The sequence below is a fragment of the Sus scrofa genome, chromosome X (genome assembly GCF_054392235.1).
Source record: "Sus scrofa isolate SSC_HxYL_T2T_F1_AM1 chromosome X, Sscrofa_HxYL_maternal_Yorkshire_Landrace_v2.0, whole genome shotgun sequence".
Taxonomy (NCBI): domain Eukaryota; kingdom Metazoa; phylum Chordata; class Mammalia; order Artiodactyla; family Suidae; genus Sus; species Sus scrofa.
Window position 1 is genome coordinate 108,953,804 of NC_139401.1, and position 27,514 is coordinate 108,981,317.

The following is a 27,514-nucleotide window of genomic DNA, read 5'->3' on the forward strand; positions in this document are numbered from 1 at the left end:
ATATCACTTATAACTGGAATCTAATATCCAGCACAAATGAACATCTCCTCAGAAAAGAAAATCATGGACTTGGAGAAGAGACTTGTGGCTGCCTGATGGGAGGGGGAGGGAGTGGGAGGGATCGGGAGCTTGGGCTTATCAGACACAACTTAGAATAGATTTACAAGGAGATCCTGCTGAATAGCATTGAGAACTTTGTCTAGATACTCATGTTGCAACAGAAGAAAGGGTGGGGGAAAAAATGTAATTGTAATGTATACATGTAAGGATAACCTGACCCCCTTGCTGTACAGTGGGAAACTAAAAATAATTATAAAAAAAAAAGAAATCATCACCTAAGTAACTCCAAATAAATGAGGTGTTAATTTACTACAACCTTGTCAAAATTTCAGATTAACTCAAATTTTATGAGTAAAAGAAGAACATTAAATAATTGGGGAAAGGAATTGGAAAAATACCTATAAGTTCAGCAGGTTTGTTTGGTCTTTTGTTAATAAATGTTTCAAATGCTTCTTTCATGGCGTTGATAAATTTTTCATTCTTCAGAAAACAGATATCAATTATATGGTCAACCTTATCTTTAAAATCCAGTAATTCTTGAACCATGGTTTTATCCTTTTCAGGATTAATTACAATAGTGCTACCAAATGCCTAAAAAACAGAAATAACCACTTTTTACCAGAATTGAATTATCTACAATGAAAATAATCCAAAAATCATATTTTAAGTAGGTACACATACTTTAAAATCTCAAAAAACTTAAAATAAAATAAAGCTAGTTTTGAAGTCAAGGAAAGAAAAAAATAGTGAAAAAATACCATTCATCTATAATCACAAAATAATGAATGATCACTGGGTATACAGTATCATAATGGGGTATTATTATAGAAGTGTCTAGGGTCTTTTCCCTACTTTTAAAGAAGTGAGCTTTGAATTTTTAGAAAATAGCAATCTGCCTTCAGTGTAAGATTGAAAAAAGGGAAGAAATTTGGATAGAAAAAAGGTCCTATTTCTTTCTCCACATTCACTGCTCTGAGTATCAGAGCTAGAAATCACATCAGACATCAAGAAGGTAACTGTTTTATTGCTAATTTTCCACACAGCTATCATTCTCAGGTTGACTGCTCTCAAAATTCTCATTACTTAAAAAAAATTGGATCTCACGAGTACTAAATGCTAGCTGATATGCACTCTGGATATATAAATGATAAGCCATGAGAGGAAAAAAAAAAAAAACCAGGTTAATTGTTAATACCTTAATGTATTCAATCCACTGTTGCAAGAGAACCTGAACGCCTCCTCGAACTCTACTGAAGAGTTGATATAGGAGAGATAAATCTTGAATTCGGTTTTCATCAAGGAGATTATTTAAACCTGAATTTTGAAGTATTTGTTATTAAAAAAGTGAAAACATCAGATATTGTAATGAAAATTAAGTTAAATTATTACTGTGATACTAGATTTTAATATGGATATGTGCTCTGAATTAAACTCAAAGAGACAGTCACCTTTCCAAATGAAAACTAAATATAGAAAACTTTACATAAAAATAAAAATAATAATATAGCAGTTTATACTATTTAGTATGGCAGATCACATGTATAAACCAACTTATAAAAACTGATTTACATAAATATATATACTTCATATCAAATTTGTAACAGCCATATATACATCAGTGTACATAGGTATATTTTAGAGTATTAGATATGGCCTGTGGTATATTGAAACCCATGTACCAATAGGCAAAGTTTAAATGAAGTTCTAATGCATTTGATTTTCAGAATGAATAGCGTAACTGCATTAAAATTCTAAAATATTTTACACAAAAGAAAAGATGACTGGAAAGAAAGGTAAGACTTTGGCCTATTTGTGGCACTGTCAAAATTCAGGACATCCTCATAGATAACTTAGGAGTAATAGAAATGCTTGGTTCTGGGAGTTCCCGTCATGGCACAGCGGAAACGAATCCGACTAGGAACCATGAGGTTGCAGGTTCGATCCCTGGCCTCGCTCAGTGGGTTAAGGATTCGGCATTGCCGTGAGCTGGGGTGTAGGTTGTAGACTCAGCTCAGATCTGGTGTTGCTGTGCTGCCTGTGGTGTAGGCCAGTAGCTTAGCTCCAAATGGACCACTAGCCTGGGAACCTCCATATGCCATAGGTGCAGCAGCCCTAAAAAGACAAAAAAAAAAAGCAAAAAAAAAAGAAATGCTTGGTTTTATATGCTAGGAACAGAAACATTTTAGTGAAAAAATGCCTTTCCTTATTACTGTAGTCTTACAAATTAAAATAAAAAATCCCCAAATTCCCACTGTTTCTTTACTGGTATTGGTAGAGTCCTCTCATCTTACTTTCTGTATCTTAAGGAAAGAAGCACCTCCTTAAGTTTACAGTGATGACTAGGGAAAAGTGGGTTGCATCCATCCTCAGAAATGCAGCCACACGCTAGCAAATTTTCAAAGGTGCAATCTTTAAAAATTTTCTACTTGTTTGCTGCTATCATTTAAAAAGTAATCTCTTATTTATAAATTGCCAATTACCTTTCTGAAGAATTGCTGTTAAGTGTTCACCTAGAAGTTGTTTCTCTACAGTAGCAATTAATGACTTCCTACAAAAAAAATTAGAATTATTGACATTTGACTTTGCTAAAAATTTACAGCCTCTCCTGGGGGGGGGAATCGTATTTCAGAATTTTGTAACAGCATGAAATAAATACTTTCACAGTCTTGCTGTGGCTTTCCCCCAAATTTCTCTGGTTTTATTAGGAAAGTAAAGAATTTATCTATGCTGCTTACAGGTTCTCCTGGGTTGGTAATATTTAGGAAAGCACAGAAATACTTTCTTCTTCTATGAACACCCACTGAATTTGGGTTGTTTTGTTTTGTTTTGTTTGGGCAATGCCCGTGGCATGTGGAAGTTCCCAGGCCAGGAATCGAACCCATGCCACAGCAGCAACCGAGGCGCTGCAGTAACAACACCATATCCTTAACCTGCTCAGCTACAAGGAAACTCCTAAAATGTTTGTTTCGGTTGGCTGAACCCAGGTATAGGGGGAAGTTCCAGGGCCAGGGATTGAACCAGAGCTGCAGCAGTAAAAACGCCACTGTAGTTAACCTATAGGCCACCAGGGAAGTCCTGCACCCACTGAATTTTAATTGACCCAACATTTCAAAGATCACATCAGGTTGTAACTTTTTAAAATTACTGTCCTAAATACATACACATAACCAATAATCAAATCATTGATTAAATCTAATTAACTAGGGATAATAACTGTATTATGAAAACATTGTTAAAGTCTCAAGTCACACCTGAAAATAGTTACTAACATGTTGAATCACCCAAAGAGCCTTAGGTGATTCAACAACATAGGTTAAGGCTATTAGGCTGAGCATGTAATACTTACTGGGTGGTCTGATCTAAGTAAGTAATAAGTCTGTCTGCTTCTTCTTCTAGACGTTTGTTAACATGATGAAGATATTCAGGAACCTACAAAGATAGTTTTTTTATATTATTTTTTTCCTCCCCACAAATCATTCAGAAAATGTTAAGTCCAAAAGATCCTGGGAGCAGCCCTGTCAAATGTGACAGGGGTGAATCATATGTAAAATTATGGGTAGAGTTTATGATCCAGAATTCTGGCCTTTAAGAAGAAAGAAAAGAAGGGAGCAACTGAGAGAAAAGCGGCATAATGTTGGGAAGATAAATGCAAAGGGCAGCTTATATTCTATAAAATAGGGTCTTGTGAGACATAGTGGATTTCTTAATCGTGATTTTTAAATACCTCTCTTTCCTGCATTAATTTTTGGCCTTCAGCTGCATAGAGTCGGTTAGTTTCTTCCAAAAATCGTTGTTCAAAAGAATCCTGATAAATCTGGGAGAGGGTAACAAAATAAAGTTCAATTATTCAATAAATGTTATTATTAAATGTTCTCTATGTGAATAGTACTATGAATTTGGTTTTTAAACATCAAGCTAAGGATACCAATCAGCTCTGTAGTAAGTGAAGTCATTAACTTACTTGCAAATCAGAGAGCATGCTTAAAAGGCTTCGGAGTAAACTTCTATCAATTGCTTCACCATTCCTTTCCCTCTCAATCAAAAGAAGAATGCCATCAATTGTCTTATTCTGGACTTTCTGATCACTAATAATATGAGCTCTGAATAACTCCAGTCCCATGTCCCTAAAACAAACAAACAAAAAAACATATATAAATTAATTAATTGACAACAATACCACTTCTGGAGAGCTTGCTTAATTTCTCACCACATGTTAATTAGGGTTCCAGGCTTTGAAGCAGCAACTGTAAAAGGATAAAACCCACACATTTAATTGTAAATAACATTATTAAATTAAGGCATACAGGAAACTCATTTTGTCTTTAATGAAAACTGAAGCTAAACTCCCATGTTCCTCCATAACTAAATTTTGCTGTATTATTTTCTTTAGTGGATTTCTTCCTTGGTCAAAAAAAGAGAAAATTAGTCCAAAGCTATAAAATGGTCTTCATTGTACTGGTAATGAAGGCTTAATTGCTCATTTGTCATCTGGCTTCAGTACTCAAAAAACAGTAAACTGTCTGATAATTGCCAAAGGTAAATGCCAGGCATGTGGTGGGGGGAAGAGCTCATTAAACTCTTCTATTTTGGTGTATACAGGGAATTTTCCACGATAATGTTAAAAGATAATGAGTGACTCTTGATCAGCAACAAAATCATGCACAGACAGACCAGAGCAAACTTTAATCCCCTGGATAACAAAAAAACCCATCATAAATTATTACCTGGTGAGGGAATGTTAGCCCTCCAATATCACCAGAAGCAAGACATAATTAAAAAGATAAAACTGCTATAAATCCAAGTCTAGAAGCCAAATGTGAATTTTTAGGAGAATATACACAGCATCATTTCTTCTCTTCTGTTAGTGTAATTAAGATTTGATTATGATTTGAAAAAAATCTTTTCAATTTTTTTCTGGCATCCTTACCAAATGGAGGGTAGCATTGAATTCTGAAGAACGTAAGTCCTATCCAGAAACAAAAAAATGCTTCTGATCATTATCTGCCAAGGAAAAAAATAAACAATTCTTTTATGTCATGCAGTTGAAATATTGGCTCTTGATAAAATAAGATTGCAGGGTTTACTTGTATATATACTAGACTACTAGGGTCAAACATACAGATAAACACATCTACCTGAGAATAAACCCATACCATTTTTATTAAACTATTCTATTGTCTTAATTCTTGATATACTTTACAGAAAAAAAGATACCTAATCAATTAATCAATTTTGGGGGGAAGGCGAACCTGCAGCATATGAAAGTGCTGGGCTATGGATCGAATCAGAGGTACAGCTGCCGGCCTATGCCGTCAAGCCACAATGGGAATTCAAAAAAAGACACTTAAAATGGTCTATGACTTCTCTGCAATTTGAGAAGTAAATGAAAATAAAAACAGAATCAAGAGGGCACACATACAATTTTTCCTCAGCAACAGTCCTCAGAGTGAAAGTACCTAAATTGTACACTTGGGATTTTGGATGGTGGGATGGATTTTAAGGTTTTTAATGTGAAGGATATCAGGTTTAAAATTATACCAAATTAAGGAAATATGAAGAGACTGTGATCTGAATAAGCTAAAATAAAGAATCATCTGGCACCTTCACAGGTAATCAAATAGCAGGGGAGACACCATCAAGACTGACAGACAGGAGTTCCTGCTGTGGTGCAGTGGGTTATGAATTCAACTGCAGAGGCCCAGGTAGCTGCAGAGGTGTGGGTTAGATCCCTGGCTGGGTACAGTGGGTTAAAGGAGCCAGTGTTGCCGAAGCTGTGGCACAGGTCACATCTGTGGCTCAGATTCAATCCCTGACTGGGTAATTTCCACATGCCACGGATGCAGCCATAAAATTAAAAAGACTGAAAGACAAAATGTAACACTTATTTAATGAGATAAATATTTTCTGGTTAAGTGTTAAGAAAATAAAAATGAATCTAAGGTACAAGTCATTCTAAAATATGGGTCTGGAGTTCCTGTCACGGCTCAGCAGGCTAAGAACCTTACTAGTATCCATGAGGATGCAGGTTCAGTCCCTGGCCTTGCTCATTGGGTTAAGGGTCCAGCATTGCCGTGAGCTATGCTGTAGGATGCAGATGTGGCTCAGATCCCCTGTTGCTGTGGCTGTGGTGTAGGCCTGGCAGCTGCAGTTCTGATTTGATGCCTAGCCTAGGAACTTTCACATGCCCCAGGTGTGGCCCTGAAAAGTGAAAAAATAAATAAATAAATAAATAAAATAGTGGTTTACCTATTACTTGAGGTTTGAAAATGGGAAACTCAACCAAAATTAGTTCCCAGTTCAGAATAAGACTAGATATTGAGACAGTCCTCCATTGCAAAGCTTTTAAAATAAACTGCATTTGAAGAAACTCATTTTTTAACTACAATATTTAGCTGAAATGTAATGCTTTTTCCAGCTTACCATTTGTCTGCAGTGGTTTTGCCAACATCTATCGATCTTCTTTAGAAAAAGAACACTATCCAATGAATCTGTGAGATATATGTTAAGGATATTTTAAAAGTGCTTAGTACAAGTAATACATGCAATGTAAGAGCACATTTGTCTTAAATATAGAATGTCCTACATATTTAAATGAAAATAAATAGCACTTTAGAACAAAATGCTACTTCTTAAACTGTAAAAACATGTTAGATCCCACTAGAAAACACCTTTAAAAACAAGTCCTAGACATAACTGAGCATTGTGTTTTCTGTTTATTATTTCCCAATTACCTTCCCTCAAATGGAAATTTGTTAGGACAAAAGGTAAAGAAGACATAAAGACATCTTATTTACTCTAATACAGATTTGGACCTTAATTAGAAAGTCAAATTTTGCTTATTTTTTCTCTAGAGCCAAAATGAACAAAAATAACAAATCTACAAAACACAGTCCATTTCAAGGTGGGTTAAAAAGTGATGCATGGATAGAGAGGAAAAGGTGAAAATACAAGATTTTTTTGTTTTTTAAAGGATATTCTCTGAACTGATGAATTTGTGCTTTGATGTGATCTTCACAAATCTGTCTCAGCTGTTTGTACAAGTTAGCAGAAATCTTGTAAGAACAGAGATTTTCCACAGCCTGCAAAATTAAATACATACTTTCTTAGGAGAATAGGCACATGTGGGGTGTGTTACTTGACTATTAAATCAAATTCTTATTGGTTATTCCTATCATGTCAGCTTATTAAAAAAGATTATTTGTCCATTTAAAACACAAGGTAAAACAAAATATCACTATGGGTAGTGTACTTTCTTCATAACCAATGTACTTTTACCAATCCTTCCTCTACAAATTAATATATTTATTGTATTGTAGCTGTACAGGTTAAAGATGGAGGAAATTAAGCCAAATTCTTCCCTTGTGAAGATATCCAATCTATAACAACTGCTACATATAAATTGTCTTGTTCTTTTTTTTTTTTTTTTTTTTGCTCTTTAGGGCAACACCTATGGCATATGGAAGTTCCAAGGCTAGGGGTCGAATCAGAACTATAGCTGCTGGCCTACATCACAGCCACAGCAAGGCCAGATCTGACCTGTATCTGTAACTTATACCACAGCTCACTGTAGTGCTGGATCCTTAACCCACCAAGCAATGCCAGGGATCAAACCTTCATCTTCATGGATACTAGTTGGGCTCATTACTGCTGAGCCACAAGGGGAACTTCCAATTTTGTCTTGTTCTTAAAAATGTTTTCATAAGCAGAATACTGTTTTGAGTTCAAAAAATAATTCATCAGATGGAATGGGCAGTTCAACCACTACTGAATTAAAATTTATTTATACCTTCTTTGGTTTTCCTTAACAGAGCAATGTGCAGAATTTATTGCTAGCAGTATTATGAGTATGATATAATTATATACCAAAGATTTTTCTCCAACATTTCAGTTTAAGAATAAATAGGATTTTAAATTTGCATAACTGAATAAACATTAATTACTAAAGAAATACTGTATTTTTACTTCATTCTAACAGTTGAATTGGTCTTTTATACTCAGATCCCAAGAGGACAAACTTCAGATTTTAATGAGTTTCTTGTTACGTGTATCAAGACTTTAAAATTTAATACAACAAGCATGGTAAAACTCTTTATATGAGCTCTGATATAACCTACCAATCTAACTAGTAACGACTTAAGCATAACACCAGGATTTCTTTCTCACCACAACAAAAGGCAAAAACTTCATTAAAACTGACTCTAAGGGAGTTCCCGTCGTGGCGCAGTGGTTAACGAATCCGACTAGGAACCATGAGGTTGCGGGTTCGGTCCCTGCCCTTGCTCAGTGGGTTAATGATCCGGCGTTGCCGTGAGCTGTGGTGTAGGTTGCAGACGCGGCCCGGATCCCGCGTTGCTGTGCCTCTGGTGTAGGCTGGTGGCTGCGGCTCCGATTCAACCCCTAGCCTGGGAACCTCCATATGCCGCGGGAGCGGCCCAAGAAATAGCAACAACAACAATAACAACAACAATAAAAGACAAAAAAAAAAAAAAAAAAAAAAAACTGACTCTAAGCATTCCCGTCATGGCGCAGTGGAAACGAATCTGACTAGGAACCATGAGGTAGCAGGTTCGATCCCTGGCCTCGCTCAGTGGGTTAAGGATCTGGCGTTGCTGTGGCTGTGACATAGGCTGGCAGCTACAGCTCCGATTAGACCCCTAGCCTGGGAACCTCCATATGCCTCAGGTGCAACCCTAAAAAGACAAACAAACAAACAAAAAACTGACTCTAAGGGACCATCCAAGTCCTGTTGGTTGGAGTGCCATTTTATAAATATGTAGTTGGAAGTCATATTCCTAGTATACAAGTCTAGCAAATAAACCAGCAAATGAAAAGAAAGCTTAAAGGAATCCACTTACAACAAAAGAGGAAAGACAATATACCTTACCAGGAAACAGCAGGCCAATCAAACCCAGCAGCTAAGGAGGAATAGGAACGCTGAGACTCTACTGGCCACCACTTTCCATGAGGGCTTGGGTCAGGCCACAAATGCCTAAGGTTGTATTTTTTTCATGAGCCTGACTGGTTCACTTGATCCTCTAAGGACTCTCTCTCTTTCTCCTTTAGTATTCTTCTCATTTTATCTTGGTGTTCCTGTTTTGTTTTAAGGGCCGCACCCACGGCACATGGAGGTTCCCAGACTCGGGGTCTAATTGGAGCTATAGTGGCTGGCCTATGCCACAGCCACAACAATGCTGGATCCTTAACCCACTGAGCAAGGCCAGGGATCAAACCCCAAACCTCATGGTTCCTAGTTGGATTCATTTCTGCTGCACCACGACGGGAACTCCTTGGTGTTCCTTTTGAGTGACTAATTTTCTCAGCATTTCTCATTCCCCACTTAGATTCTGTCTTTGTACTTCATCTTCTTCACAATTCCCACTTCCAGTACTTTTCCAAGTCCCACTTCTACCATTCCCTTCTGCTGTGTTCCTCTTTCTCTCATACATTAGTTCTCATTGCACTTATTTATCTTTTCATGCATGATGCCATATTCCTTTACTACCCAGCTAGGTTCCACTTCTTCCAATAGGCTTTCCTTAATTTCCTCAGCTACCAGTGACTCATTTGGCATGACCACTAATCATAGCACAATGACCTGTCACTGCGTCAGTAATGTATCCTTTTATGTTTATATTCTGTTCCCCAGCTCTCCTTAATGACAGAAAGAGAACATGTGCTCATGTACCTATATGTTCTTTAATACTTTTGGGGCTTTGAACCAGGTAAATATAGTCAATACTCAAAAAACTAATGTATCTATAGTTAGTGATGTGTCCTGGACATAGATGGGGCTTATGGCAAAAGGAGAAAACTGGCCAGAAAACATGTAATTATGATACGCTGTGTTATGTGCTATGATGAGGATGAGCATAAATATGAGGCCCCTAACTGAATTTTCAGGACAGTGGCAAGTCAGGAAAGGCTTCCTAAGCAGAAGTAAAGAGGTGGAGTCCCAAAGACTCAGATGGAAATGGATAAAAAGCTAATGGGAATAGTGAGAAATAGAGAACTATATGCATACAGAATTATATGGGCTTTATACACATACAGTCTCACCTATGTTTAGTTGGAGGGTGGTTAAAAATGTTAGAGGCAAGAAAAGAAAAGGGAAAGCCAGGAGCATCCTGGGTAGGTGTGAAGGTCAAGATGGAAAAGAACACACTGCTTCCCTAATTCAGTCTTGACTGCTTAATGTATGGACCAGACCTATTTAATTCCTTCCCTTCCTTAAGAACTTTGTGGAGGAGTTCCCTTCGTGGCTCAGCAGTTAACAACCCCAACTAGGATCCATAAGGATGCGGGATTCAGTGGGTTAAGGATCCAGCGTTGCCTTGGGCTGTGGTGTAGGTCGAAGACTCAGGAGGCTCGGATATGGCATTGCTGTGGCTGTGGTATAGGCCGGCAGCTACAGCTTTGATTGGAATCCCAGCCTGGGAACTTCCATATGTGTGGATATAGCCCTAAAAAGACAAAAAAAAAAAAAAAAAAAAGAACTTTTCAGGAGTTCTCATTGTGGCTAAGGGGGTTAAGGACCCAACATTGTCTCTGTGAAGATGCAAGTTCAATCCCTGGCCGTGCTTGGTAGATTAAGGATCTGTGTTGCCGTAGCTGTAGTGTCAATCTCAGTTATAGTTCTAATTTGACACCTACTCCAGGAACTTCCATATGCCACAGGTGCAGCCGTTTAAAAAAAAAAAAAAAAGGAGTTCCTCTTGTGGCTTAGCGGGTTGAGAACCCAACTGGTATCCATGAGAACACAGGTTGGATCCCTGGCCTTACTCAGTGAGTTAAGGAGCCGACATTGCCCCAAGTTGCTGTACAGGTCACAGATCAGATGCGACTCACATCTGGTGTTGCTGTGGCTGTGGCCAGCAGCCGCATCTCCAATTTGACCTCTAGCCTGGGAACTTCCATAAGCTGCAAGCGTGACCCTAAAAAAAAAAAAAAAAAAAAGGAGTTCCCATTGTGGCTCAGTGGTAACGAACGTGACTAGTATCCATGAAGATGTGAGTTTGATTCCTGACCCTGCTCAGTGGGTTAAGGATCCCACGTTGCCGTGAGCTGTGGTACAGGTCAGATTCGGCTTGGACCCTGCATTGCTATGGCTGTGGTGTAGGCCGGCAGCTGCGACTCTAATTTGACCCCTGGCCTGGGAACTTCCATATGCAGCCCTAAAAAAAGAAGGAACTTTTGGGGTTCCTGTCGTGGCTCAGTGGTTAACGAATCCGATTAGTACCCATGAGGACATGGGATCGATCCCTGGCCTTGCTCAGTGGGTTAAGGATCCGGCATTGCCACGAGCTGTGGTGTAGGTCGCAGATGCAGCTCAGATCCCGCATTGCTATGGCTCTGGTGCAGGCTGGTGGCTACAGCTCCGATTAGACCCCTAGCCTGGGAACCTCCATATGCCGAGGGAGCGGCCCTCAAAAGGCAAAAAGACAAAAAAAAAAAAAAAAAAAAGGAACTTTTCCATCAAGCTCTTCAGGTACTGTTATGGAGCAATCCCATTAACAAGTATAAAAAATACAAAGGACTGAATGGTGTGGTGCTTGGCCTATTATCATTTACGTAAAAAGAGAGAAAAAAAAAAACCCTTCATACAGAGCTTCCTTGCGGCACAGTGGGTTAAGAATCTGGCATTGTCACTGCAGGTTGCTGTTGTGGCTCAGGTTCAATCCCTGGCCCAGGAACTTCCATGTGCTGCAGGCATGGACAGAAAAAAAAACAAAAAACACAGTTTTGTTTTCCCCCTTGGGGCCATACCTACGGCATATGGAAGTTCCTAGGCTAGGGAGTTGAATTGGACCTATAGCTGCTAGCCTACACCACAGCCATGGCCACAATGGATCTGAGCTGTGTCTGTGACCCATGCTGCAGCTTTCGGCAATACCAAATCCTTAACCCACTGAGCAAGGTCAGGGATAGAACCGACATCCTTATGGATACTAGTCAGGTTCTTAATCTGCTGAGCAACTATAAAACTTTAACACAGTTGTTTTTACATACATAAAATATTCTGGAATAATCCCCCCAATAATGTTTGTCAAGAGAACAATTAGCTGGGGGGAGGAGAGTTGGAGGATGGAATGGAAGTGATACTTTTCACCACATACTCTGTAATACTTTTTGGGCTTTGAAATAGATGAATATATTATGTATTCTAAAAATGTTAAGTACTCACGTCCCCCAATACAACCTTATCTTCCCCACCACCACACTTTTTAGCATGGCATTCAAGGCTCGATATTACTGTTATTGTAGTCTCATTTCTATTTTATAATCTTACATACACTCTGTGATCTAAACACTCTGCTTTCCTCACTTTCAAGCAAGTTTGTTTGGAGCAATCCTGTGTGTCTAAAAAATAGGGACTTCCAATAGTTTTTGAAAAGCCACAGTAAAAAAATGTATTTTATGTTGCAATCCATTGCACAGAAAATTAATGTAATTGAAACAAAATCTTCCTGAACCTACACTTAACATTACTGTGTGTAATGTACTGATATTTTCTATTTTACTTCTTTAAAAAACATTGGTCATGGAGTTCCCATCGTGGCGCAGTGGTTAACGAATCCGACTAGGAACCATGAGGTTGTGGGTTCGGTCCCTGCCCTTGCCCAGTGGGTTAACGATCCGGCGTTGCCGTGAGGTGTGGTGTAGGTTGCAGACGCGGCTCGGATCCCGAGTTGCTGTGGCTCTGGCGTAGGCCAGTGACTACAGCTCCAATTCGACCCCTAGCCTGGGAACCTCCATATGCCGAGGGAGCGGCCCAAAGAAATAGCAAAAAGACAAAAAAAAAAAAAAAAAATGTTGGTCATGATGTTCCTGCTGTGGCACATCTGGTAGCACAGGTCGCAAGTGTGGCTCAGATCTGATACCTTGGTTTGGCAACTTCATATGCTGCAGGGTGGCCAAAAATGAAAAAAAAAAAACAAAAAAACCCCACTTTGGTCACAAATTAATTTCATGAACCTACTAAAATATAAGCACTCAGAGGCAAGAACCATGTGATCTCTGTATGTACACGGCATCTGTCCAGCTTTGAACACAGTAAACAGTCACTGATTCAACAAAAATGGAGTGTTTACTAAGCACTGTATCCTGTTAGGTGCTAGCACAGAAACATGAGTAAGTGTTAAATCACTAGTTAGGAGTCTGAGATAAACTCTATTTTATTCTAGATCTTTAAAAGTTACTTTTAATTATTTATTTATTTACTTTCGCTTTTTAGGGCTGCACCCTTGGTATATGGAGGTTCTCAGGCTAGGGGCTGAATCAGAACTACAGTTGCTGGCCTACACCACAGCCACAGCAATGCAGGATCCGAGCCACATCTGTGACCTACCCCACAGCTCATGGCAACGCCAGATCCTTAACTCACTGAGCTAGGCCAGGGATCGAACCCAACACCTCATGGTTACTAGTTGGACTCGTTTCTGCTTCACCACAATAGGAACTCTGAAAGGTACTTTTAGAAATGTATTATTTTACATTTCACTAAATACTTTGGAAATTCCTGGAAGTTTGATCTGGTATAATTATTACTAACCTAACCTTGTTTCACAGGCAACTATTTGTATTAAACATTCTAGATAATTCCACAAGTCTCTTAAATAAAACTATCTTTTGGAGTTCCCTGGTGGTACAGGGGGTTAAGGATCCAGCACTGTCACTGCTGTGGCTTGGGTTCAATGCCTTGCCCAGAAACTTCTGCATGCCACGGGTGAGGTCAAAACAAATCAAAACAAAAAAACACTACCTTTTTACTTAAGCTCCCAATCATTACAGGTTAAATATACTGCCTTAAATCCTTCTTGAAGGTAGTTGGGTATAAAATAAAAACAATTCTAATAAGGTTTTAACCTTTATTCCTCCAAATCCCAGCCCCTTCATGCATGTCACAAAAAAAAAAACCCTGTCTGGCTGAAGAAAGAAGAAAATATAAATGAAATGCTAAAGCTATATAGTTTCTGAAATTTGATGCTTTGCAAAATATACGACTTAAGAAAACAGCAAAGGCACATAAGCTTGCATTTGGGATGAGGAAAAGAGTGAAATAAGGGGAAAAGACTAGTCTTAAAAAAGGAAGAAAATTAAAGCGAGGATAAAAAATACAAAGAAGGCAAAAAATAAATGATAAAGGAGGAAATATAGAAATTTTTCTGATTTAACAATGACAGACACTTAAGAAAGATATAAAATTCCCACCATGGTACTCAACTCTGGTCACTGGCCTAATGGGTTGGGGCTTACTTTTCAAACCATATATTTAAAGAAAGAAAAGAAAGCACATCACAAAACTTTTCAACAGGAGTTCCCGTCATGGCGCATTGAAAACGAATCCGACTAGGAACCATGAGGTTGAGGGTTTGATCCCTGGCCTCGCTCAGTGAGTTAAGGATCTGGCGTTGCCATGATCTGTGGTGTAGGTTGCAGACTCAGCTGGGATCTGGCATTGCTGTGGCTGTGGCATAGGCTGATGGCTACAGCTCTGAATGGACCCCCTAGCCTGGGAACCTCCATATGCCTAAAATGACAAAAAAAGAAAGAAGAAGAAGAAATGTTACACTTTCATATTAAAACTAGCCAGCTCCAAAAAAGGTAGCTGATTTAAAAACCTACACAGCGGGAGCTGCCATTGTGTTGCAGCAGAATTGAACCCAACTAGTATCCATGAGGATGCGAGTTCGATCCCTGGCCTTGCTCAGTGGATCGGGGATTTGGTGCTGCTGTGAGCTGTGGTCACAAGACCCGGCTAGGATTTGGCATTGAAAAAAAAAAACCCTACATAGCAACTCATTCAAGATTGAGAATACGAGGAAAATAATCCCATTACTTAAAATATTACTTAGTAAAAAAGTCACACGCCAAAACCAAGATTCCAACTATTAAGATAGCACATGTAAAAAACAAGACACATTCTTGAGAAGTGCAGAGGGACACTGTTCCTAGAGAGTTCTTCCATTTGCCTATTATTTTTTTTCAATTTGGCTAGTGGTATTTTCTAACACATATTTGGAATGTAATCAATTTATCAGCCAGTTGTTCTGGCCCAGCATGGATTCAGAATTGAAAAACATGTGTGGCTTTAGATCTGTGCAATAAAATAAAGATTTTGTTTTTAAAGACTCAAATATTACTATCATCATCAACATCATCACCAATGACAAAGACATACAGCAGGCAGTGTAGTTAAATACTTCTTTTGCAGTAATTTATTTACAACTGAACCCTGCCATAAGGTAGTGTTAGTCTCCCCATTTTGCAAATGAGGAAACCAAGGCTTAGAGAAGTAACTCAACCAAAGTTAAATCGTGAGTGGAAGATCTCTAATCTAAGGCAGGCTGATCAACTTGAAAGTCAGTGCATATTCCTATCTGCAATTAATCAAAAACAAACAAATGAACCCAAATCAAAACAACATGAACCACTGCCTCACTCCCACAGGATTTCAAGATTGTGGAGGGAAGATAATTTTTAAACTTAGGTACAATTCTCACTTAAAATCACTTTTATTTTTTCTTTTTCTTTTTTTTTTTTAATTTTTTGTCTTTTCTAGGGCCGCCCTCATGGCATATGGGGGTTCCCAGGCTAGGGGTCTAATCGGAGCTGAAGCTGCCGGCCTACACCACAGCCACAGCAACTCGGGATCCGAGCCACGTCTGCGACAGCTCACGGCAACACCAGATTCCCAACACACTGAGCGAGGCCAGGGATTGAACCCTCAACCTCATGGTTCCTAGTCGGATTCGTTAACCACTGCGCCAATATGGGAACTCCCCAAATCACTTTTAAAAGACCACACTGGAATTCCCGTCATGGCTCGGTGGAAATGGATCTGACTACTATCCATGAGGATGCAGGTTCAATCCCTGGCCTCGTTCAGTGGGTTAAGGATCCGATGTTGCCTTGAGCTGTGGTGTAGGTTGCAGACTCAGGCTCAGATCTGGCATTGCTGTGGCTATGGTGTGGGCCAGTAGCTACAGTTCCGATTGGACCCCTAGCCTGGGAACCTCCATACACATCAAATGCGGCCCTAATAAGACAAAAAGTTTCTGCATTTACTTATTGCAGAAACACTCAGAACGGCATGTTCTTTTCTAGAAATTAAAAATTTAGGAGGAGGAGGTCCCATTGTGGTGCAGTGGCAACGAGTCTGACTAGTATCCATGAGGATGCGAGTTCGATTCCTGGCCTCTCTCTGTGGATTAAGGATCCAGTGTTGCCATGAGCTGTGGTGTGGGTCGAGGATGTGGCTCAAATCTGGCCGTGGCGTGGGCCAGCAGCTGTGGATCTGATCTAGCCCCTAGCCTGGGGGCTTCCATATGCCAAGGATGTGAAGCAAAACAAAAAAAAAAAAAAACAAAAAAAAACACCTTAGGAAGTACATGCAATCTACACTAGAGACTTCCATGCTTAAGCTTTAAAGCAAAATGGTTTTGCAGTCACAGAAAAAAGTTCTGCACAGATACATGCCAACTAATGGTTTACTTCAGGGATAGAGTGAGATAGGGGAATGAGGGGTTTGGAGAACATTTGTGTGGTATACTACATACTCCTATACTGTTTGAATTTTAGGAGAGTACTTTTAAATTACATTTCAACCATTTAAAATCAAACAAGCACCTGAAATCCGGATGGTATAATTTTACTCCCTTTATCCTTTTATCTTCTTTTTTGAACTTGAACATCTCAAAATAATCTTTCTGAGAACAATCCAAAGGAACATTTACAAATTAAGATCAAAAACAACAAAAGAGCTAGAAACAAATGCTTCTGAATTTATTATAGCAGAAGCAGTAAAGTATTCTGAAAAACGCTAAGAGTGAAAAGTTTTAACACTGATTTTAGGCCAAAGAAATGCAACTGACCAACAGCAGGTAAAAACCCTTAAGTACAATGAAGAAAAAACACCAAAAAAAATGTAAGCTACAAACTTTTGGAACATAAAGGGATTTAATAGAAACAATTTACTATGAAAATATTTTTTGAACCCAAAAGCTCTAGAAACATACTCCAGGTAAAGTAAACAAAGTTCATTAACAACTACAATCAATATGTAGTAATTATGAAATACATAAATTAACATATTGAAATGAAAGATACTATATGCCAGCATATCCAAATAAATACCAAATATGTGCACGAATGAAAAAAACCTACCTTATTTGATGACAAAGAAGTTTTCTCCTCAAGTAAAACTATTTGCTTCAAACACTGCATTACAGAAGTACGCAAAGTGCTGTGGTATAGTGGTGAAAGTGCACTGAACTAGAAACCTGGGCATCTCAGTTTAAGTCCCCTACTCTGCCAATATGTGACTCCAGGCATGGTTATTTAACTTCCCTGAGACTCCTCTGCCTCATCAACACAGTGGGGATAACTACCAACTTACCTACTTGACAAAGGATTTCTATAACGCTTAAACGAGATAATCCTACTTTGTAGGCTGTCACATACACTATAGAAGAAAAGATAATGGACCACATGATCGCTTAAGGCCTTTCCAACACTAATTCTCTAATTCTACTTTTATTATTGTACAACTCAGGAGCCACATATGTAATATACCAACACAGCCAAATGAGGTGAGCTTATCCTTAACCTTATTACTACTACTACTATCAAACACTTAAATAGCATTATAATGCTTGTAATATCACATTAGCAGTATTACTATGTACTGGGCCCTGTTTAGAGCTTTAAGCAAACAGTGGTACACTCAATTTAAACAGCAACTGGTGATTTCAGTTGACATATTACAAGTGAAAAAATCATACTGTGGGTTATGAAAAAGTTTTTAACTAGTGACAACATCAACTTATATTTCTCTATCATAGTGCTTCAAAGTTTTTCTCAAACATCTTATTTCTTATAAGTAACTCCATGAGCTAGACAGAGCAGGTGTTTTTCCCCCTATTTATGGAGGAGGAAACAGCAGCTGAGAGAGGTTTAGTACCTTGCCCAAGATCACAAGGGTAAGAGCAGCCAAAACTAGATCCCAAACCTTTGTCTTCTGCCTCCTAATCCATGGGTTGTCCATCACCATACTACCTCTACAACTAAAATTCTGATAAATTGAACCAACATAATTTCTTACAAGGTACTTATCAATACAAACTCCAGCCACCGAACTCTGAAGTATTTTTTAAATATGAAACTGCTGACACTATAATGAAAAGTAACTTCTTGAATTGGTTATGGAAAAAAATACAGTAGGGCAGGAGTTCCCATTGTGGCTCAGTGGTTAACAAACCTGACTAGTATCCATGAGGATGCAGGTTCAAGTCCTGGCCTTGCTCAGTGGGTTAAGGATCTGGTATTGCTGTGAATTGTGGTGTAGGCTGCAGATGCAGCTCGGATCCCACATTGCTGAGGCTGTGGTGTAGGCCGGCAGTTACAGCTCCTATTCGCCCCTAGCCTGGGAACCTCCATATGCCGCAGGTGCGGCCCTAAAAAGACAAAAGTTAAAAAAAAAAAGTAACAGTAGGGCAAAGTATCTTGGTGGCAAGAAGTCTACATCAGTAGTTGCCCTTAATTGTATATTTAAGTTAAACACTTCAAATATAATCAATTTGTTAAACAAAAGAAACAAAACTGAACCTCAGACCAAGTTGCTGAACTACAACCTGCTGCTCATTCCAGGGCTAAGGTGTGTCTCATAGGCCAGGAGATAAACATAACAAGAAAAAGAAATGGCAAGACCGTACTAATAGGAAAGAGGTAGAATAAAGTAGAGAGAATATCTGCATTTCTTGAGGCCTTTCTTGATGACATGTATCACAACAGAATGACATGTCACTGGAAATCATCTTTGAGATCTAGGCTACAGGATTCTATTATAGTTATTTATACCAAGGTCCTCCTAACTGTAAATCCTAATCGGAAGGGTCCAAGATAAGCTCAATTTATACCAATAAGACTGCACCGAGTTCCTGTCAGAATACATGGTCTGATTAAAGAACACAGTGCATACATTAATCAACAAATTGCAATTAGAAGGAAAAAGTCTACATAAGCACCCATTTCAAAAAATAAAATCCATATACACTGCACCTCAATTTAAGCTAACCAAATCTGGTTATCCACATTAATACATACCTGATAGAGTTCCTCTAAATTGTACTTAATTGAAGTACTATTCTGGATAGCTTCCACTGCTTCTTTTAGTTTCTGCCATGTTTCATCTGTGTAGTTTTCTGGTAATTTAGGCTTATCTAGATGATATGTAAAAGGTTAATATCAGAATAATATATAAGATGTAGTAACAAAAAGTATTATTGCTCTTTAAGGGTAAATTGTGATTTTTATAATTATTATACCTAATTGTTAAAGTAACCACCATTTTTAGGATTAGTATAAAGAATAAAATTTGAAATGCCAGAATACTATGTAAGTCATTTTGACTCGTCTATTAAAATTGAAAGTGAGGGGTTTTTTTTCCTACTGACTATACTGATTCAAAAAATAAAAATTCAAGAATGACAGGTTAAAAAAAAAAATCCTGATCCTATTACATCGTGGTATAAAACCTAAGTCAACATGAATTTGGTACTTGAGATTTAAAATACTTAGTGCCTACTATGTACAAAGTACTTGTAAACATCTTAATCTTCCTAATAATGTCCTAAATAAGGTATTATTATCCCTATTTTGCAACTGAGGAAACTGAGGCTGGAAGACTCATTTAGTAAGGCTTGACGAAGGTCACCATAGCTACTCAATGGCAAAACTGGGATTCTAATTCAGGTCTGTTTGACCCCCACGTTTATGTGACATCTACAGAAATAGAAAGAAATATCTTAATTCAGGTTTTAACTTAAACTACTTTTATGAGCAGAAAGAAATCTAAAAAAATTAAAACATCTAAACAACTTCAGATCCTATGTAGGACTTTCAGAATGGAAAGGAACATCTTAATCCAGGCTTTAATTTAAACTTCATTGACCAGCAATGAAGTTTTTTTTTTATCAGAACATCCAAATACTTTAATATGTTTTTATTTAAGGAGGGAGGAAAAAAAAACCCAAACAAAAACTCTGAAACGACTATACAGATGCAATTAGGATCACAGCTCATCTCTAAAAATCCTTGGCTATTAAGCTAATATATTTTAAGCAAAACCGTGAACATATTAGTCAATTACAATTCATATTGACTTCAGAAAGGTCTACTATTAAATCTGGAATATTACAACACTCTTGAGAGCTTGGAGGTGGGAGAGTGAAAAAAAAAAGGTTAAAAATAAACAACCCTATGACAAAACAGAGCATATTCCTGATTTCTACACTAATGGTGAAAATACAAGCATGGAAAATATAATTTCCTCAATACTAATATTTAGCTACAAGCCAATGATCTGGTAAATATTACTTTAGTTCATTCATTTCACTTTTTCATTTAATAATCATTTTAGCATCTATTACTTGCCAGTTAAGGGTGTTGAAAAAGTCAGTCAGAAAAAGAGAAACACAACATATAAAAAGTAATTCAGCTCAATTACATTTTAAAATGTTGCTGATTTTATATTTGCATCAATGCATTCATAACACTCTCAATCCTATGTCTCAAACACGAAATGAACAAATTGTCTTAAAAGTTGCACGTCAGTACCTTAAAATTCATTTCAGTGATAAAAAAAATAGATGTAGTAACTGTTCTTATGTTTAGACTAGTGGTACACAGAGTTAGTACTTCTGTGGATACACAGTATTTTCCACTTCCAAACCCTACCTTTGGAAAGAAATGCAGAGATCATAAATACTTTTCTCCAACTACTGCTTTCACAATGAGTTTCAAGCATGTAGTATTCAACATTATAAATCTAACTACAAGTCGTCTTGGAACATGAAAAGATCACTATTGCTACCTGCATTTTTGAAGACTAGATAATGTGGCCTACTGAAGCATAAAAATAAAAATCCAAGCAGTTCCAAGGCTCACTATGCACCTGAAATAAATAAATCTTTTTGGAATACAAATTTCTCACCTGTAAAATCCGGATCAATCATATTGATTGTCAATGTTATAAGCAATAACAGATTAGATACAATAGGCTAAGACCTCAAAATACTGCACAGAAACACCCGGTGTATATATGAGCACAAGGATACTAACCACCCCAGGAAAATGAACCCTCCACCCAAAAAGGACCTCCCTCCACCTCATTGATTATGCATAAAACATTAGGCCACCTCTATAGTGTTTAATATATTAACATAAATAGAGCACGTGACCACTCAAGTGTCAAATCCTTAGGTGATTATGGATTTTGGCCTTGGTTACCTTTAAAGTTCTTGATCACTAACTTCTTAGCAGAGCCAGGCTTGCTGTTAGCAAAGCTAGAGACGGTGGTAGAAGATTTGGCTAGGCCGTTTGCGTGATGCACCGAAGCCACAGAAGAGATTAATATACTCTTATTTTTAAGTTGCTGCTGCTGAGATGTTGCAGCAGTTGGTGAAGATGAGGAGGAGGAGGAGGAGGATTCCTCAGCCATCTTCGCATCAAACCCTACAAACTCCAGGGTGTCTTCAAAACGCAGCTTCTTCTGTATTGGTACGTGGCTGGGAGCAGCCACTGAAACCCCCAGGCAGGAGAAGGACGAGGTTGAAGGGGATGCCGAATCCCTGGGTTGTAAAGGAGGAGTGGAAGAGGAGGAAGAGGTGGAATCAAAGTCTTCTCTCTCGTTACTACTGTTACTGCCGCTACTGCTGCTGCTGCTGTTTAACTTTCTCTTCTTGGCAGAGGTGGGCGGAGTGGTGCTGGTATTACCATCAGTGGCAGATCTGACCTCCTGAGCAGCAGCAGCAGCTGAGGGATTGGGGGAAGAAAAACCTGTTGGAAACATGAAAATAGCGGGGTCAACAGGCAGACGAGCATCAAAAACCTACGTTTATATGCCTGCGTGCGTGTAGGAGAGAAGGTGGCAATGCTAGAGGGGGGAAGGGAAGAAAGAGGAGAAACACAGAGGACGAGAAGGAAAGTGAAGGGGGGGTTCCACCGGGGGAATGGGAGGGTTTGGGAAGGAGGATAGGCTGACACCAGGAGTGAGCAGAACAAGGGGGGAGAGCTAATGAGGAGGCAGACAGGTAAACGGCCGTGCCGTCCCCCTCCCCTGCTTTTCGGTCTCTCTCCCCCCCTTTCTGCAGGAGCGACTCAGTTAAGTCTGTGAGGCGGCAGCTCCTCCTCCTTTTCTCCCTCTCTCTGGGAGGGGAGATGCCTTGGTAGGGGGGAGGGGGAGGGGGAGAGAACCGGAGCTTGTTATTGTCAATAGCACAAGAGGCTAAAGATGGCGCCACTTCCGGTCACGCGGCGGCGAAGGAGGGGCGGCGTCAGCCCGCGAGAGTGGGGGTGGAGAGAAGTACTGCAGGCGCCTGGGTGGGGGGGGGGTCGGGGGAGCAGGCTCCTGGGGAGGCGGCGGCGAAGGGGCGGCTGAGGCGCCCGAGAAGCTCGCGCTCCTTAGCTTGGGCTCGCTCTCCCTCCCCCTCCCCCCCAGCAGCACTCTCCTACCCCGGCCCACCGGTAACTCCCACCCCCTCCTACACTGTGCCGCGAGAAGCTTCGCGCCGCAACGCCCTTACCGGAAGTGACTGGGCAGACACTTTTCATAGCGCCCAGATCCCGAAGCCCCCAGGTCCGCAGGACTTCAGTGGGGGGGGCGGGGGAGGAGGGAAAAGGGAGGGGGGGGAGAAGTGGAAGGGGGGCGGGCCTTTGAGGCACCTTCGGAGCTCCTGATTGGAGCTTCCTGAACGCGAGGCGGGCAGGGAGGGGCGGTGGCGGGAGAAGGAGCGGGAAGGAGCCCGAAGGGGAGGGAAGATGGTGACGGTGAGGGGCGGGGTGAACTAGCTGGGAAAAAAGAGAAGGGAGGGAGGGAGTAAAAAGTAAGGGAACGGAGAATGGAAACTTTGAAAGAGATAAAAGAATAAGGAGGGGTTGCAAGGCTAGAGGAGTAAGCCGAAAAGGAGGAAAACATAATCATGCCATTATGCCTGCTGCTGGAGAGGAATGTCATGATGTTAAGATAGGAAAGAAAAAGAAAAGGAGCTTGGATAGAAAGAAAAGAGTTCTTCATTCGGTTGAGCTATAAATTGTTTCTCTTTTATGTCAAGGACACCGCTTACCCAATACTGAGTTTTGATACCTTTCTCAGTAATATAATTGTAAATCCTTTTACCTTCCTACCAGAAGCATTTTCTAAGATGGCTGGCCAGAGTTAAGGGTGCATTCTGCGGCCAAAAAACAGGAAGGTAACTAACACAATTCCCAAGACCAATCCCATCCCCCATCACAAAGAAGACATTTTAGGAGAATAATATTGGCAAAAGTCAATGTTTTCTACCAATATAGTCCAACGAGCCCACATTTTAAAATGGATTACTCCTAAACACAAACCTCTGAATTTGGTTAAATTAGCAATAATAAACCGTGTAAATCCCCTGTTGGGAGTCTTTATTTAACGCTAGGGTACGGGGGAGGGGTAAGAGCACAATGTCAAAACTAAATATGCCAACCTGTTGATCTTTTTAACTGGAGCAACACACAGTGAGCATGTACTGAAAGTACATAGAAGTCTCTGTATGCCAGACTCTATACCAGGTCCTGCCATTGAGAAGCCAGTGGGCGAAGAGTTTCGAAACTAATTTCCTAAACAGTATTATAAACCAGTGTACAGAGTACTACGGGAACAGATGAAACAAGAAATTTGGGGGTAATTCTGCAGTAGTCAGAGCTTCACAGAGGAATTTACATTTATGTCAGGTCTCAAACAGGGAGTTGCTAAAAAGACAAGAGAGGAGAGGGTGAAAAGCATTCTGGGTGGTGGAAACAGGAGCAAAGCAGGGAGTTGTAAAAGGGCCTGGGTTGTTTATGGAAATGTGGAAAGTGCAGTGAAGCTGAAAAGTCATATGTCTGGTTGGAAGTAAGATGAGGCTCAAGAGTGCCTGGCAAATGAAGCCAAAAAATCTGGAGTCTACCCTGTAGGCTAGGATAGACAGTATGGAGACCAAACTGGGCTTTTAAAAGCAGGGTAGTGACAGGATTGTGGGTAAAGTATAGTTTGAGATAGACAAATCAGAACCCTAAGAATATATCAGTTTGAGATAGACAAATCAGAACCCTAAGAATATATCAGTTTGAGATAGACAAATCAGAACCCTAAGAATATATCAGTTTTCTAATTTTGTTACATAGGTCCACTTTTTATTTTTTATTGTCTTGAAAAGTCCTTGATTAAAAAGCAAAATCCCCATAGAAGAGGTACCACTTAGGGCCACTATCAGTACTGTGCTGTTTGATGACAACAGGCTGAAAGCAAGGCCCTCATGGAACTTAGGCCCAGAGAAGAGAGAAGCCTCAAAGGGGAAAGATGGACTCCTATCTGTTTTGAATGTACCATGTTGTTCTTCCTGCCCTAAATGAGACTATAAACTCTTTTTTTTTTTTTGGCTGCACCCCAGTGGCCCAAGCTACTGCCATGACAATGCCGGTACTTAAGCCACTGAGCCACGCAGGAACTCCCAAGACTGTAAACTCTTAAGGCCAGATAAGGTGTCCTAAAATATTAAACCCTCCTTTATTGTGTCCCACATTTCACCCAGTGCTGAACAACTGTGTAAATGCAGAGTAAATACTTATTGAGTTGAATGTTTCATTAAATGAGAATAAAATAATGCCATGTTTTCATAAGGGAGGATTAACTGGCTAATTTTCAGGATTTAATGATAAGGGTTTTTTTATTTCATGTAGTTATATCCTTAGAAGGGTATATGGATGGGCCAGCTAATAATGGCCCAAAGTGGTACCCTTTCCAGGGACCATTTGCATTTTTAACCAGGGGCTCTTCAAGACCAAAAAAAGTGGGCCTTGTTCCAATTTATGTAATTATATTGCTTAGAAGGGTGTATGGAAGTACTGTTTATTTTTTAAATTACTATATTAATACCATACAAAGATAAACTTTTATATTAACATACAGGAGAACTGAGTCCAGTTAATATTCAACTTCATGCTAATAATAATAGCTCCCAATCTGACAAGGTTATCTGAGCCCTTCAGTCTTCCGCATTACATATTAGTTCTGAAAGCACAGATCCTTGGCTCTCGAGCTCACTTTGAATGACCCGGTAGCCTAACCTACTATTTGAGTTTTCCATAGAGATATCCTTAAGTGAATTTTGTAAGAAAATATTTTTCTTTTTTTTCTTAGTTATTAATAAAAATCTTCTTTTCGACATTTAATGACCTCTTTATTTTCTGCAAAGGTCAATCCTCACATATGTAGCATATCTTTTTTTTTTTTTTTTCTTTTTAGGGCCACAACTGCAGCATATGGAGGTTCCCAGGCTAGGGGTCGAATCAGAGCTGTAGCTGCTGGCCTACACCACAGCCACAGCAATGCCAGATCTGAGCCCTGTCTTCGGCCTACACCACAGCTTAAGGCAATGCCTGATCCTTAACCCACTGAATGAGGCCAGGGATGGAACCTGCGTCCTCATGGATCCTAGTCAGATTGGTTTCCACTGGGCCATGACGGGACCTCCTGTGTAGCACATCTTAATATGAATATGTAATTTAAGTAATTTTTAAAACAATATTTATATCTTGTGGCACAAACCAACTTAGATATTACTATATGATGTATGAAGGCAAGAGCTTTGTCTCTTTGGAAATTTAACCAATTTAAGAAGAAAAACCCACACTGCTTTGTAAAACATCTTTTACATCAAGAATCAATTAAATGGGCTAGCTAAAACAAGTATTTATACCCAAATACTTGCCAACCAACATTAAAGACATTCTTAACATTAAAATACATTTTTCAAGGTTAACTCAATGAAGCCACAATAATCAAGTCGTGCAATGTAGGACACCATACAATTATGGCCATTATCAGACTAAACCTGATTGGGCACTTAACATAAACATATATAGAATCTTTCATCTTGTCAGTTCGTCATACCTTAGAAACACTCATTAAACTTTACAGTGCTGTCAGCTGAGGTATAGTTATTATTAACCTTTTAATCAAGTAAATAAATAAATCTGTAGCTATTTATGAAGGTAAATATATGCATAAAGGAAGAAATACAAATATAGGGGACTAATGTTCATTCCCCTATTTCTGTAGGCATCTCTCTAAAAAGGCAGAGAGTTTTTAACCTGTTTCCTTTTTTTGATCATGGGGATTCCCCAGGGTGCGTGGTTTGGGGTCTTCTCCAGACATCTCTGAGGAGAGGCTTGTCAGTGAATAGTCACTCCTGGAAGCCTTGTTATCCATGGGTAGGAATTTCCTTAAAAATAGGTGCTATTGTTTGCTTAGGAAGATATTTCTGCAGCAAGCATTGTTTAAGAATGTGTCCAGAAAAGACAACTGCTGGGTAAAAGATGGTTCATATTCTCTATCCACTTTTCTGAAGGACCATCTCTGAAGCAGGGATATAGAGGAGTCAAATCTAGCAGTGGTGACACAGTAAACATTGCATCATAATAAGGGCTTTGTTATGCTATGAGCTGCAAGGGCCTTTGAGGGGATGACTGAGGAGGCCAGAGCTTAAGCAAAGATGATCCAGCTATACAATATGCCCATCCTGGAGTTGCTTTATAAAACAAGAAACTTAGTAACAAATGCTGAACGTATGGTGTTTAGTAAAATGTAAATAAATGACACAGATCTCATGTTTTTAACAAAATCATGTATCTTCTATGTAGTTATCAACTGAAGATTTACTGATTTAGGTACTTAACCATTAGAGTACTTATCCCCTCATCTCAGATTTTATCTACTGTCATACTTGTGAACCATCTGGAAAATAAATTTAAGGGCTAACAGTTAGGGCCAGGCCGTTTCCTTTGGAGGTTTGGGAGTCGGGGACAGATCAGTCAGATAACTTCTTCCTTTGGTGCTACCAAGAACTTGCTCATTATGGAGTTCCTGGGCTCATTTTAACCTTATGTTCACTTTATCAATGACTGACAGTCTTTCCACTCCAACCCTGCTTTAAGGTTTGATCTTCCAATGGCATTTGGCTTTTATTTTTCTCAAGAACAGGGCCAATCAGAGCGTCCCAACTCTGTACAACAGAACTGCCTGGGGAGATGTAAAAAACAAAACAAAACACCTTTGCCCAAGTCTGAACCTAGTCCAACTGAATTAGAATCTCAGTGAATAGGGCCTCAATGATCACTTTTTAAGAAGCTCTCTGGGTGACTCTACATGAACACAGCTGTAGGTGAAATAGTACCACTGTGATCTGAATGAGCTGATAAATCTTTGTACTCATTTTAATACCTGAAATTTCACAATTATTTATTCATTCCTTTTGATAAAAATAACTGCTTTCTCTAGGAATCCTTTTTTTTTTTTTCCAAATGCAGATTAGCCAGGGAGACTTAGTCCTGACCCTTTAGAGTGAATGCTTCTTGGAAACAAAGGATAATATAAAAGTCCTAAGTGCCT

At 39.3% G+C, this 27,514-nt stretch overlaps 1 protein-coding gene across 5 annotated transcripts in view; it reads right to left on the minus strand.

The window, feature by feature from the left end:
• Positions 1 to 27,514, minus strand: part of CUL4B (cullin 4B) — a 61,705-nt gene that overhangs the window by 17,538 nt on the left and 16,653 nt on the right. For 2 of the 5 annotated variants that reach the window (XM_085008287.1, XM_085008285.1), the window contains exons 1-12: positions 22,641 to 22,707; positions 21,346 to 21,894; positions 19,162 to 19,277; positions 7,035 to 7,139; positions 6,481 to 6,549; positions 4,988 to 5,061; positions 4,022 to 4,184; positions 3,785 to 3,874; positions 3,407 to 3,489; positions 2,541 to 2,608; positions 1,256 to 1,374; positions 459 to 651 (exon numbers count right to left, since the gene is read on the minus strand). In XM_085008287.1, the coding sequence (XP_084864413.1) occupies positions 459 to 651; positions 1,256 to 1,374; positions 2,541 to 2,608; positions 3,407 to 3,489; positions 3,785 to 3,874; positions 4,022 to 4,184; positions 4,988 to 5,061; positions 6,481 to 6,549; positions 7,035 to 7,139; positions 19,162 to 19,277; positions 21,346 to 21,894; positions 22,641 to 22,668 (1,657 nt within the window). In that variant the 5' untranslated portion in view covers positions 22,669 to 22,707. Of the gene's footprint in view, positions 1 to 458; positions 652 to 1,255; positions 1,375 to 2,540; positions 2,609 to 3,406; positions 3,490 to 3,784; positions 3,875 to 4,021; positions 4,185 to 4,987; positions 5,062 to 6,480; positions 6,550 to 7,034; positions 7,140 to 19,161; positions 19,278 to 21,049; positions 21,199 to 21,345; positions 21,895 to 22,640; positions 22,708 to 27,514 lie in introns of those variants that run through there. The other 3 variants (XM_085008284.1, XM_085008283.1, XM_085008286.1) reach the window with 2 other exon arrangements.